This window comes from Electrona antarctica, assembly GCF_951216825.1.
Source record: "Electrona antarctica genome assembly, chromosome: 10".
NCBI classification, from domain to species: Eukaryota; Metazoa; Chordata; class Actinopteri; order Myctophiformes; family Myctophidae; genus Electrona; species Electrona antarctica.
The window spans coordinates 17,588,551-17,603,263 of NC_136791.1; the positions used below are offsets into that span (position 1 = coordinate 17,588,551).

Sequence of the window (14,713 nt, forward strand, 5' to 3'; positions counted from 1 at the left end):
TAGTTGCTTTTGTGCGTATCTCTCGGTCTCTCCTTCGCTACATCATCTAGACTAGAGTGTTGCCATGTCTGCTTATTCAAAGTGACTTTGGGCTGTTTTCTTCCTGTACAGTCGCTAGTGGCCTTAATATTGTAGTTGCAGGTTGCGTTTTTTGGGAGATTGTTTCTAAATAGTCCAGTAATAATTTGACCTCAAACTAATTGCAAAAAAACGAACTCAGCTGATTTTGCATCTTCAATATATCCTGCATAACAGAAAGAAAGTTGCCTGGAATTGTTGAGGGGAAAGTGTTGAAAATGGCCTGTACAGTATGGCCACCATTGACATAAGGCATAAGGCAATATTTTCTAAATTTCCTTATGCTTTAAGTAGCATATGTCATGTCAAACTAGGGGGTTTTCATGATGCTGAATCCGTTTCCAAGCATTAGTTTTGCACAAAAAAACTCATTGGGCTAAAAACGGCCATAGCCGTCTTGACAAATGTGATGATGTCAGCACAAGTTGCTGTGGCCAAAATGTTGCAATTAGATTGAGGTTGATCCTGTATTTTCCATAGATTTCCTGTACTAAAGTTGTGGTTGCTTATTTGGACTCGCTTCCTAATGTTGTTTTTAAACCAGTGGTTCTCAATGTCAAGGACCCCCACATTAATGTGTTTGTCCAGTGTCCCCCATACACTCTATTACTTTTTAGAAAATAGCAGATCGACAAACTCACAACGCGTAAATAGCGTGTATATAGCTGTAAATAGCCGATGTATTTAGGTTAAAAGTGCTCATATGCTCGCTTCTTCTGGGATTGTTTTCATATACCTGGTTGCTTTTTTTTCTTACACAATCTGGCAACACTGTCCATCTCTCTCGCGTGAATTCCGTTTGTGTCCGAGCATAGGTAGCATGGTAACGCCCCGTCTGCCTGTGATTGGCCCGTCTTGACTGTCCTCCGAGACGCAAGGTTACTCCGTGGTGAGAATGAGAAATAAATAATACAACAAGAGAATGACAGCTTGGCACACGCGACAGAATGCAGCCTTGTAACTAACTTGTAAGTTTTATTTTTGTAGAAGAGGCAAACTAATTGTTTATGTCGTTTGCTTTGATTGAATAATTGATTGAACACGTATGTTCTATAATTTGATTTGGGTGTACTAAATAAAGTGATGTGTTGATTATCGTTTATTAATCTAATTATAGTAAACTAATATTATTACACAAAAAAGGATAACGATGAAGGGAAAATAGACCTTTTTATACAGTAGTACAATCATATTTCAAGTTTACACATGTAAGCGGTGTAGTTTGTCTCTCTCTGCGTTGTGTTGAATGGACAGACGGACCCAGAACTCTCTTTGGAGACAACAATTTATTCTGACAAGAGATAACAAATATCACGTCTCCAGTTAGTTCTTCTTTCGTAGTGTGCAACGACTCCTCTCTCATTCTAATACGGATATACACAAGCAAGAGCGACAGTAACAAAATACATAAAATGCAACATACCTGACAAGAGATAACAAATATCACGTCTCCAGTTCTTTCGTAGTGTGCAACGACTCCTCTCTAAACAGAGTTAAATAAACACTGTATAAATAATTTTGCAAGTACAATTCTTATTTTGTTATACAGAGAAGACAACAAAGACACCCACCTCATTCCAATACGGATATACACAAGGAAGAGGTGGAGGTGTGGCAGAGTATTTATACCGAGGCATAAGGAGGAGACTTAAAGGAGCTGTGACCCCCAATGCATGCACTTTGTATTCTTATACACATGAACCATGGAGAATTAAGTCAGGTAGAAGCACTTATTTGTATCATATTTTGTGTAATTATATAACACTGTTACACACATACAAACAAATTACACAATAATCAACACAAACACTTTATTTTAGAACACAAATCAAATCATATTATGGCGTGCATGTTCAATCAATTATTCCATCAAAGCAAACGGCATAAACAATATTAGTTTGCCTCTTCTACAAAAATAAAACTTGCATCAGACTATTCAGCATATCCACCTCGGAGGACAGTCAAGACGGGCAGTGTCAGTAGGCCAATCACAGGCAGGCAGGGCGTTACCATGCCTATGCTCGGACACAAACGGAATTCACGCATCTCTCTCTCCTGTGCCCCGCTTCTTCCTGGATTGTTTTCATAGACCTGGTTGCTTATTTTTCTTACACAATCTGGCAACCCTGTCCATCTCTCTCCTGTGCCCTGCTTCTTCCTGGATTGTTTTCATAGACCTGGTTGCTTATTCTTCTTACACAATCTGGCAACACTGTCCTCTCTCCTCTCTCCCCCCCACCACACACGGTCGAGGCAGATGGTCACCCACCCTAGAGCCTGCATGGGTATGCTGGGCGACTCTTCCAGTTAAGGAGGATTCTTTTTTTTCCACTGTCACAAAAAATATTACGTGCTCAGGGTGGGACAATGTCAGGTCTCTACTCTGTTTTGAGACCACCTTTGGAAATACAACTAAACTGAATTGAATTGAATTGAATTGAAAATGTGATCCCTGCGTGATCAGTCTGTCAATGCCAGGCTAAGACATCTCACCCTGAACACTGACTAACACACTGTTCTGATTGGAAAACCTTGACTCGGCTATAAATACCAAAATAATAAATTAGATGATATCTGCTGTGGCCTTTTCTGCTCCATTGTTCATGTTCTGCTTGACGTCACAAACGGGAGGTGCTTTTATTTTGATAGGGTGTCGGTGTGTCGTGTCCACAGGAGAGTGTGTGTGTGAGTGTGTGTGTTTGTGTGTGTGTGTGTGTGTTTGCTTGAGTGCGTGCGTGCGTGCGTGCGTGCGTGCGTGCGTGCGTGCGTGCGTGCGTGCGTGCGTGCATAAGGGATTAATTTTTGCCAGTCTGAATTAATGAGTCATTATAAAACTACTGTCTGGTTGGATTCCAGTCAATAGAAGAATGCTTGCACATATTGCACAATGCAGTGCATTGTGAATGCACATATGGTAGGCAACCAAAAACAGCTTTAGCTTTGCCTATAAGGAAAACTGTACAGTTTTTTTCTACAAATTGTTTTATTATTTCAAAAGATCAACTTTGAAGTGGTGAAAATAGCAAAGCTCATAGCCGGGGAGCCACAGGCCCAAAAGCTCTAGGAATAGAGATTAACCTGTGACCTGTCATCTGCAACTAACGATTATTTTCATAATCGATTCATCTGCCGATTATTTAAACGATTAATCGATTAATCGGATTATGACACTTATTTAGCTTTAGACATGTTCTAACTAACATTCAAAAATTAATTTGATTAGCTGCTGATAGGCTGCTATTCAATTAAAAGACAAACAAAATTTAAATTAATTAAAGCAACTCATGGTGTCTTTAGACTTATTCTGACTGCATACATTTGATTAAATAATAGCTACACATGTGTCAGTCTAGAAGGAACAGTACTCTTCTGAACTCAAATAGGTCATTTAAAAATAAATATTCAAGCCATATGTTTTGTTCTTGATACTATAATCGTTATGTGTCATATTTTGCTTCGCAGTCGCTCACTACTATCAGATTGTAAGGGAAGAGAGATGCATCACTCCTCTTTAGTTTAGTTACACTTAACACTGGAAAACTATGGTTAAGTGGGAAATCACCTATGATAAATTGAAAAAATCTCTAGTGATTAGTTGCAGATTCGATTAATCGATTACTAAATTAGTTGACAACTAATTGAATAATCGATTCGATTACGATTAATCGATGAATCGTTGCAGCCCTACTGTCATCATGACATACCTTTTTGTGTTTTTTCTATTCACTTGGCCATTAAGGTCCACAGAATGAGAGGTCTGCTCTGCCGGAAACATTGCGAAAAATAGTTATTTACTAATTGCTACTTTATGCTACTTTAAGTAGCATAAAGTAGACATGTCAAACTAGGGGGTTTTCATGATTCTGAATCCATTCCAAGCATTAGTTTTGCACGAAAAACACTCCTTGGCCTAAATTCGGCCATAGCCACATGTGACCTCATCACATTTGTGATGACGGCTGTGGCTGTTTTTACATGCACGACGCATGCGTTGAGTTATTTTCAGAGATGTCACAGAGAGACAGGCAGGAAAGCTTGTGGCTTATTTCTAACCTATAATGTTTTCAGATACATATTTTTGTGATAAAAAACTGACACACAACCAGGGACACACAGGAATCAACCAGGTGAATGAAATCAAGATTCATTTTTATCCATGCAGGACTCGTCATCGTTCAAAGGAAGTAATAAAATTGGATTTTTGTATATAAAATTCCCATTGTTTTGTTATAGGTATGCCCATATGATGTACTCTAAACGTGTGAAAACTATATTTTTCATGTCCTTACAGTCCGTCTTTCCGTCTTTAAAGTCTTTAAAGCAGGCCTATGTAACTAGTAGCTTATTACTTTTCCTGAGTATTGTGCCCAACACAGTAATATGTAGCTAATTTTCACTAATGTCACTGCACTGCCAACACACATTCCTGGACAAATAACTATACTCTGTAGATATGATTTATGTATATGTATGTAAATGACAGCTGGCAAATGTTTAACCTAGAGCAGCCAGTTAGAAGGGTTTGTGTAGACTTGACTCTTGTTAAAAATTGACCCCGTAAGGTTCCATTTGTTTATATTCTGTACACTCTCAAAGTTACAGACCCATCAATTTGGTTACATTTGTGCACTTCATTTGTTCAATTAAGATATTATTTTGTCATGTAATGTCAGTGGTTTACTGTATATTAACAAAATACATTTAATTGATACAAATCCTTTGAGTATCCTGTCCTTGACTATTTATATTTTTTTGGATGCTTTCAAGACATTCACTCAACTACATTTCAAAGACAAATACTGAACTTTGGACTCATACATTTCTAGGAAGGGGAATTAACCACTTAAGTCCTATTTCAAATATTTTAGGCCTTGATGGCGTCGTAATGCCTGATTTATACACTTGGCTAATGCTGAAAATAGGCGATCTACAAGCTCACAACAGCTTGTAGATCGGCTAGTTTCAGCATGCAACCGAACATAAAATGACTTAAAATGATTTGTTGACGAAATTGTCAATAGGCCTATATTTAGTTTTAGTTTTAATTATCATAGCTTATAGTTTTTGTTTACTTTTCGAACATTGTTCGTCATAGTTTTAGTCGTCCAAATCAACAGTGCCCAGTGCAGACCCAGCCAGAAAGCAGGGTTTGTAGACTTGACTCTCAGTCAAGTGTATTGAAATACACACCTTCCTGCTCCCATTACATCAGCCCTGTGCTCTTGTCTGCACGCTGCTAAACAATGAGTATGAATTTAACTCAGAGTGTGCATGAGCTAAACACGGGGCTGACAGAGAGAGAGAGAGAGAGAGAGAGAGAGAGACAGAGAGTGTGTGTGAGAGAGAGAGAGAGAGACCTGTTGTAACCTATACGGAATACCTTTGATGCCAGGAATCATTTTAGACGTCGCCCTATGTCTATTTCTCAGCCTCTAGACACATGGAATGTAAATAAAGAAATTGCTTTCATATTTAGAACCGTCGTTCTAAACCAAAAATTAAACAGACTAATCAATTTAATTTCTTATAGATTTGTATTTAATGACCATTAGGGCAAATGAAAGTCTTTTTTTTATAGCTATACATTTTATTGCATGTTTCCATCTTCTACAGAAACGGAAGTTTTTTTTACACTTATTTGGACAATTAAACATGATCATCAGCTACATGTCATTTCTTTCATTGCGGAATGTTCTACAGAGCTCTCTCTCTGTGTGTGTGCGTGTGTGTGTGTGTGTGTGTGTGTGTGTGTGTGTGTGTGTGTGTGTGTGTGTGTGTGTGTGTGTGTGTGTGTGTGTGTGTGCGTGCGTGCGTGCGTGCGTGCGTGCGTGCGTGCGTGCGTGCGTGCGTGCGTGCGTGCGTGCGTGCGTGCGTGCGTGCGTGCGTGCGTGCGTGCGTGCGTGCGTGCGTGCAGGTGGCGATGCTTCCTGTACTCGTGATCTGTATCCCAAAACACTTGTTGTTGAGTTTTCCAAGTTTGTGCATCTACTATTGTTTGTGTTAAAAAATGTCTTGTTAAATGTGAACGCAAATAAAGATGTTAAATGTGTGTGCGTGCATACGTGCGTGCATACGTGCGTCTGTGCGTGTGAGCGCAGATGGTCACAATTATTACATAATCGCAATTATTTGAAATTATCCTAACTATTTTTTCCATTATCGTCACAATCATTTCCATGTTCAAATATTTTCAAACATTTTCACAAATAGTACAAATAGCAGATCCATAAGCTCAAAACGTTTTGAGCTTGTAGATCTACTTTTTCCAACATTCATGTTTTTTGAATTTTAAAGAACAAAGTTATTAAATGATGTAGTTATTTGTCATATCTACCCTGTGCACCTTTTGTTGACGAAGCCTATAAAAGCCAAACAGAAATGTAATTTTATTTAGGCCTACTTTTATTTACACTTTTATTTATTCCATAACGTTCAACGACAGAAGCACAATTAAATCGTTAATCACAATTATTTGAGTGACAATTAATCGTCAAGTAAATCATTTCCGCGTTCCATTCTTCCATTCTCGCATTGTCATGTGTCCGGAGACAAGGGCATGCTAATGTGCAAGCCTGATAGACAGCTCACACCATGTATCCCCCCAGAATAGGCGTGCAGGGGTTCAAGTGCAGGTTAAAAATGTATCATGCTTTTGTCAAGGTGACTGACAGCCAGGAATAAGGACACTCCATACCTGATTACCTCCACTACCTCTCTCTCTCTCTCTCTCTCTCTCTCTCTCTCTCTCTCACACACTGCATGTCTCTCTCCCTCCCTCGGTCCCTCCCTCTCTCTCTCTCTCTCTCTCTCTCTCTCTCTCTCTCACACTGCATGTCTCTCTCCCTCCCTCGGTCCCTCCCTCCCTCCCCTCTCTCTCTCTCTCTCTCTCTCTCTCTCTCTCTCTCTCTCTTCTCTCTCTCCTTCACACTGCATGTCTCTCTCCCGAGTGGCGTCCCCTGCTCTATTAATAGCCCATGCATGTTGGTCAGCCCACATGTTCCTGCTGCATGCTCCGTAGGAATGACCCTGCCAAGGACACGGGGAACGCCCCGTTGCCATGGTGACCTAACACCATGTAATCATTTCTGGAGTTGATCATGATGTTAAATATTGCTTTTTTAGGTTTCTGGAACTCCACCGATGTTTGAGGCGACTTTAGAGACTACAAGAGAGTCGTTGACATTAGTGTTTCTCTTATCCCAGAAATTCTCTAACTTTGTTTTATGTCGAAGGACTCGAGTTTGATATGCATTAAAGGTTTACCCCCAAAATGACTTTTTTACTATTATTGAAAATATCAAAAGTGTGGGGCGCGTACACCGTACATTTCCAGAGCATGTTTATTCCAATGATCAGCAATCGATGGGGACCAACACAGGTGTTTACATTTTCTGTAACAAATGAAACACTCCAACAGGGCAGGTGTAGGACTAGTGAATATAGTCGGCTAAGTTTTGGCTCGTATCGAGAACATTTGCATGACACCGTCAGCTAATCTCTCTTCTGTCTCTCTGCCGTTCTTTAGGTTGAAGAGATGATTCAGAAGCTCTCTGATCGCTGCCAAGCACTCTGGCACACCATCAGATAACCAGAGGACCATGAGCACTTTGCACTAATAGCAAAGGTCAAAAAGCTGCAAACGCAGGAAGCAATACAGACATTTGGCCAGTCCTCCTATGTGAGGGACCCCCATTGCCACCACCATGTCTCAGACAGGCAAAGTCCTTCACCTCTACGTCGAGGTGCGGGCCGTGACTGAAGACGAGGATGGCAAGGAGGAGGTGGGGGGGGACGCAGGAAGAGGTTCCAGTCACCTGATGATGCTCCAGGGCCAAGACCTCATCCGTTCTCAGTCGCAGAGGAACGGCAGCTCCAGCCCAAGCCGGACCCCCAGCCCATGCTCGGCCCTCTCCCCAGACATGCAGCACCGGTATGGGGCCACCAGCCAGAGTTTGTCGTCCTCCAAATGTTCATCCTCCCGGCAACACTCTGTTAGCTTCCAGCTCAACAGCCCTGATGCTATGGGGTCTACCCCCCTGTACCATCAGAGACAGCACCTGCCCTATGATGGCGCTGAACAGTTACTGCAGGTGCTCACGCCTGGGACAGGTACCCCTGTGCTAAGCCCCGGCAGCCCCGGGAGTCGTCGTGGTTTGCAGTTGCACGCCCGTTCCTCGGACATGGGGTCTTGCCACGGAAGAGCGCCCATGTCTCCTCTCTCTTCCTCCGGGAGACTGAGTGTCCCTTCCACACCCACCAGCACACGGATATCCTACAAGGGTCCTGGGCAAAGCAGCGAGGAAGGGAAGAGGTCTGTGGTGACGTTCAGTTATGTTGAGAAGGCCAATGTTCAGAATCAGAACATAGACAACCCTTATAACTCTGTGTGCCAAAGCGAGCCGGAGAACCCTTTCAATAAAATGGAGGAACAGCCACTGCCTGGTCACTTCAGAAAGAGACACAGTGATCCGACTTGGCACGACAGTTGGCAGTACAACGGAATATTCAACCCCAGTCACGTTTACTCCTCCTCGGGCCTGTCTCCCCAGGAATCGCCCCACCTCCGAAGGGCTACTCTGGACTCTGTGGCCAGAGAAGCCACCCAAAGGGCCGTGGAAGAATTTGGATCACCAGAACTGAAGCGTCGTTTGGCAGGCTACTCTAGCCCGGGGGATAGTAGTCCAAGCCTGGCTCGGAAGTTCGACCAAGCACCCCGTTGCCATTCATGTTCAGGTTCGCCAGTCCTGCCCCGTAGTGCCCGCACCCTGCCACACAAGGCTGAACTCCTGGATCTAGCCAGAGAAGGTTGGGCTCGGAGTGGTCCCGTTAATGGATTACCCAGAAGCCCCGCATCAGACCAGCTCTCCACTCATGCTAGGTTCACCTATCACACCCCTCCCCCTATGTCCACTGTCCTCCCATATAGCCCACAACGGCTTGGGTTTGGGGACGAGAGCCCCGGGTTGTCTACGAAATTCCAGCCACCTTTACATGCTGGGAAACCCACTGACATCCAACATGAGATCTCAGTTGGCATGATCCCCAGGCACAAAAACACCTCTAGCAACCAACCAAGGAGTGGAAACCTTGCTAATGAGCAGCAAGGTGTTAGTAGTAACAATGGTAACAGTAGCAATAGACAGCATGCTAGCAATGGTGTACAACCAAGTGTTAGTGCCAGCGCTAGCCCACGTTCTAGCCCACGTTTATCCAGCAAAATGTACAACAATTCCCCAGGCACTACCAGTGGAGTAGCTGATGCTGTAAGCCCTCCTCTCGTTAGAAAAAACACCTCTCCGGCTACAAGCCCTGATGTGGCTCGCCAGCTAGCTTTGGAAGCTACAACAATATGCAGTGTCTTTGCGGATCGGCGCACTCCCTCCCCAACACCCCCCAGCTCAGGGGGTGGTTTCTCAAGAGAGTTCCAGCCGTATGCCACCCTCCACAGGCACAGCTCCCCGGAACGGCCCTCTTTCAATACGGATGACCAAGACTGTCATCTTAAATCAGATCCTTACCCTCACCATCCCTCCCGGCCAGGACAGACCTCACCTCTCTTAGCCGCAAAAGGCCTCTCATCCCCAGCATCACCTGTGGCCTGTCCATCTAGGCTCCATCGTGTCTCTGCCAGCCATTCCCCGGTTCTCGACCCACGCCAGCAACACCACCAACACCACCAACACCATCGGCACCACCACCACCAGCAGAACTCGTCGTCAGGCGACAAGTCCTTGGTCCGCCTTCACCGCTACCAGCCGCCACAGTACACTGGCGAGAGGGGAGGAGAGAGGCAGCACTACGAAGCCTCCGTGTCCTTTGACGTGTCTCCCAGAGACAGCCCCGAGACGCCCAGGAGGCCGTACTCCAGCACCACGGAGGACGTGCTGCCAGTAAGCTGGACGCTGAGACAGACGCATTGGACAGAGGGCCAGGAGGACAGACGCGAGAGAGACGGACTGGAGACGGGAAGAAGCAGCAGCGAATGCGCCGAAAGACTCTGCGCCCCGACCAAAGAGGAGTACCAGAAGCAGTATGGAGAAGGAGAGGAGATGGCGGCCTTCCTCGGAGGCTCGGGGGGGAGCAGGGAGCAGAGAGGGGAGGTGCAGTACCACAACGTCGCCGTGGGGCCGAGCTCCCACAGTTCCAGCGGTGTGACGGGGAGTCTGTCCAGCTCGCGGCAGGACAGGGACGACTCTCTGTCTCCGGAGACGTCCAGTCAGTCCAGCCATACTGGAGACACTGGGTCGGGAATACAGGTAGGCTGGGTGCGTGTGCTCTTTTTAGCCATAGAATGACTGTCCCATACATCGCATGTATTCCATATAGACTGGCATAAACCGATGTGGTTGATGTGACGTAATTATAATCGCACCTGGCAATTTGTGTATACGCGTTGAAGGAAGTTTATATGCCTTCAGTGCTGCTGTGAATGTCATCCGTCTTGTACAGAGAATGTGGTCCATGTTAATCTCTTGGAAAAGTGGAGATATTTCGTGAATATACGTTTTCTGTCAGAATCACCAGATTCCAGAGTTGGTCCAAAGTGCTTTACAATCAAAAGAAAACAACGACCTCAAGGACACTTACAGAGTCCAAGAAGAACTATAAACTTAGGCAGCCAAATAGCCAAGAACACTAAAATCAGAGAACAGCTTTTTCTCATTTGGGATCCATCAGAAATTCAGAATCATCTTCACTCTGTATGTGTATGTGTGTCTTGTTGTGTGTTGCAGTCAGACAGTGGTTCCGTTCATCAGGACAGCTCTTCAGCCCGGTCACAGAAGATCGCCAGAGCAAAGTGGGAGTTCCTGTTCGGTCCCGCAGAGGACAATGACACCTGCAACAAAGGTGGATGCTTCTTCCTAATGTCTTTCACCTTCTTCACCTTGAACTCAGTATGGCCTAATCTCGCGTAGCCAGACAACTATTCCACAATCTCTGAATGCTATATAGAGTCTGGGACTACACATCCGGAAAGCTGAGACAGGAAACTGTAACCTGTACCTCATTTCACATTTCACATTTGGACACATTTGTGTGATTGTAAAGACGAAACAGAAGTGGGAGGAGGCATCACATCCGCTTGATCATTCAGAGCTTCTGTGCTTCCGCGACTAACGGAAGCATTTGAAAATTGTGGAATCCAACAGTCTGGCCCGCAAGGCTAAGTCTGTCTTAACCACTTAAACACTACTGCGTGACCCAATCCTTTTCCCCCCTCTACACCAATCTCTCAAAATAACCGATCTACAAGCTCAAATATTGTTTGTAGATGGGCTATTTACACAAGATGTTAGGCTATTTTTGCAGAATGTTCACCTGTTTTCGCTGAATGTTTACCTATTATGACATGAAATGCCCATAATATGAATGGTAGGGTTTATGTGCAGTGCTGCCAGATGTTGCAAGAGAAACAAGCAGCCAACGAAAACAAGCCCCCCAAAAAGCAACTAGGCCACATGGTTACACACATAGGGGATCCACAGCAAAATTAGTTAATATAGCATCAAGATCAGATTTACCTCTTAAACCATATATGTCGGCTATTTGAAAATGTACGATCTACAAGCTCACAATATCTTGCATGGTGTAGATTGGCTATGAAAAAAATATTGAATAAATATTGGGGATATTTTAAAATCAGTTAACCCGGTCGATGCCAAATTTTGCACACACACACTCCCTGGATTCCAACGATGAACCTCTGCCCCAGAACGGCCTGTTATAGCACCTCCTCCAGATTCTGCCCAAAAATCCCGCAAATCGTTACACACTATCTCTATAGTCATGTGTTCAAGACGCATCTGTCCGACATTTCATATTCCATCCTAATTAGCTAACATTGGCTTTCAACGTTTGCAGGATTGGCCCTTTTGAAACAAATAGCCTCAAATCATGAATGCAGCGTGCAATTTACGTGAAATCTTTTGCAGACTTTCCTATTAGGCTGAGGAATATATCCCACCCCTTTCACATTGGCCTGTTATAGCGCCACCATCAGGTGGATAGAACAAATGGCACCCTTTTCACATTGGCCTATTATAGTGCCACCAGGAGGCCACAATCTGACCTGCCCTGGTGGAGACCTGTGCCCCGAGGGGAACTTTTTCTAGTTATATCTATTAACCTTCTCTAGGCCAGGGTTTATCGGCCGTTTTCCTTTTACGACAGCCCATTGGGACAACACTTATTTTTCTTTTACCACTGGTTAATGGTTATAATAACCATAAGATTATGGTAAGAAAAGCGCTAGTCCAGAATTCTATTTTAACTTTGACCTGCGAAATGACCACTCACACATGATGCTGCACCAGCTCAGTGGCCTTGTGGTTAGAGTGTCCGCCCTGAGACTGGGAGGTCGGGGTTCAATCCCCAGCCGGGTCATACCAAAGACTCTAAAAATGGGACCCAGTGCCTCCCTGCTTGACACTCAGCATCAAGGGTTCGATTGGGGGTAAGTCCCTGCGACATACTAGCATCATGTCCAGGGGGTGTACTTGTACATCAAGCTGCTTCACGCTACAGAAACAGGAGATAGGCTCCTGTCCTATGGGCCTCATGGCTCGGCAAGGCTACTTACTACACATGATGCTCAACCAACACACAGAGAGCGGGGCCGACCGCTCACTCTGACTCATTTACAATGATAATCCCACTTACAAACAAAACTTCCGGTCCTCTCTAATGTAATCGTACGCCACAGCGCGTGAGTCATTTCCACCCTGCAAATCCTTATCTGATGATCGCACCGATAAGCATCATCAACCACTGATTCCGATGAGACACCACAAGAGCTGATTTCACTAATTAGTTCCACCCTAAAAGTCTTTACACAACGGTGGGGGCGTGACAAATAAACAAATGTGGAATAGCAGAATACGGAATACTCTCCATACAAATATTAAGCAATTCTACATAATTGATGCTTCATTCATAGACGTTTTTGATGCCTTTATTTGCAGTGTGGAAGCTTTGGGAAATCTGTCTGGTTTCGAATAGAAATTGGGTTGCTTCATCGGCGAGTAATATTCATGTTCAAAGACAAGTGAATGTACTCACGACACAAACAACAGTTTAAAACAAATATAGTATTGGATGAATTAATCGCACAAAAAAACAACTAAGACACACTCAATGCAAGTTGGCGGACATTACAGCTGGTGTGGAGTTTGGTTGAAATTAAAACCTGCAAACCACCAAAGCACTGTTCTAAAAATACAGTATGTGTTAATATTCATGCAGAGAAGGCTTGCTAGTAAAACAACAGAGTCATGGCAATATTTGCACATGTATTGCACATGTGTTTGAGAGCATGCACTGTAATCAGTGTTGGATTTGTGTTATTGTGCATTTTAAGACATTTAACCACTTGAACCCTGAATACTTAGTGAACTTGACCTTTCACTCTGTACTTGGTTTGCTCTTTTTTCCCTACACACCTAAACCTCTTGCAGCGTAAGGCATTGTGAGCTTGTAGAGCTGATATTTTTGGCCTAAGTTCTTCTCAGAGTATAATTATGTTAGGTTGGTTAATGTAAAACAATAAAAAATAAAATAAATCCTATCACACAAAGATTTGGCGGCCCCTCTCTAGTAACTCAGAGGACCCCCCTAGGTGTCCCGGATCCCCTGTTGAAAACCCCTGTAGTATAGACTCACCTCACCCTGTGTGTCAGTGTAAACAAGAGTACTCCACTAAGCCTATTAGTTATGGCTTAACACAGGACACCGGGCAGGAATTAGTTTACTATACTAAATAATCTGAATAGTGGAGCCTGCTCTCTACTTTTCTCTGTCTGTCTATAGCTTCCCCCCCCCCCCCCCCCCCCCCCATCTCTCTCCCTCTCTCTCTCTCTCTCTCTCTCTCTCTCTCTCGGAGTTGAGGGGTCGTTAAGTAGTGAAGACAAGTTTCCATAATATACTTCAGTGCTTCTCAAAGTGGGGTCCGTCCGGGGACCCCCAGGGGTCCTTGAGGGGGTTCCAGGAGATCTCACTGCTAAGGTATTGATAGTTCTGTAACTTAAACCTAATTTGCTTCCATTTGTACACTCAGAGTTATAGGGGTCTAATGCAAACGTTTTGGTTCCCAAACGTTTTAGCTCAAGACACAACATATGGTGTCCCCCAGGCCTGGACCCAAACTTACAAAATATATATTATGAATTAAACCACTTTAAACACTATTTAATTGTCTAATATGAGCTAATAATAGTAATTTACTTTATTGATAATCTTTACCATATTCTTTTTATTTTTTTCACGAACCATTTTATAACCCCCCTATAACTATATACTGGCTGTTATGTGACAATAAAGTCGATTCTGAAATTGTGAGTTGTGTTACACTATCATTTTGGAAAACAAAACAAGAACGACAGATTAGAGTAGACAGGTGCATTCTGTCAGCAGTCATGTCACAGTGATCAGTCTCTCCATCCAGACTGTTAAAAAAAGAAAAAAGAAGCTTCCGCTATTTGAAGATTGTGGAATAGTAACCTGTCCCAGAGAGACTGGTCTTAACCCAACATTCTGCCAGCATTACATGAACCTGCTCGATCAGATTCCTGGTTCTTCTATTGTCTGACTCTACTACAAGCTCACTAACGTGTCACGTGAGCTTGTAGATCGGATGTGC

General features: G+C 43.8%; 1 protein-coding gene across 1 annotated transcript in view; it reads left to right on the forward strand.

Moving 5' to 3' along the window:
• LOC306930743 (putative E3 ubiquitin-protein ligase makorin-1) overlaps positions 1 to 7,666 on the forward strand; it is a gene marked incomplete at both ends in the record, with an annotated part of 28,261 nt that extends 20,595 nt beyond the window's left edge. Inside the window, one exon of the mRNA XM_079511838.1 lies at positions 7,604 to 7,666. Coding sequence (XP_079367964.1) covers positions 7,604 to 7,666 — 63 coding nt within the window. The remainder of the gene's footprint in view (positions 1 to 7,603) is intronic.
• Positions 7,667 to 14,713: the final 7,047 nt, after the last annotated feature.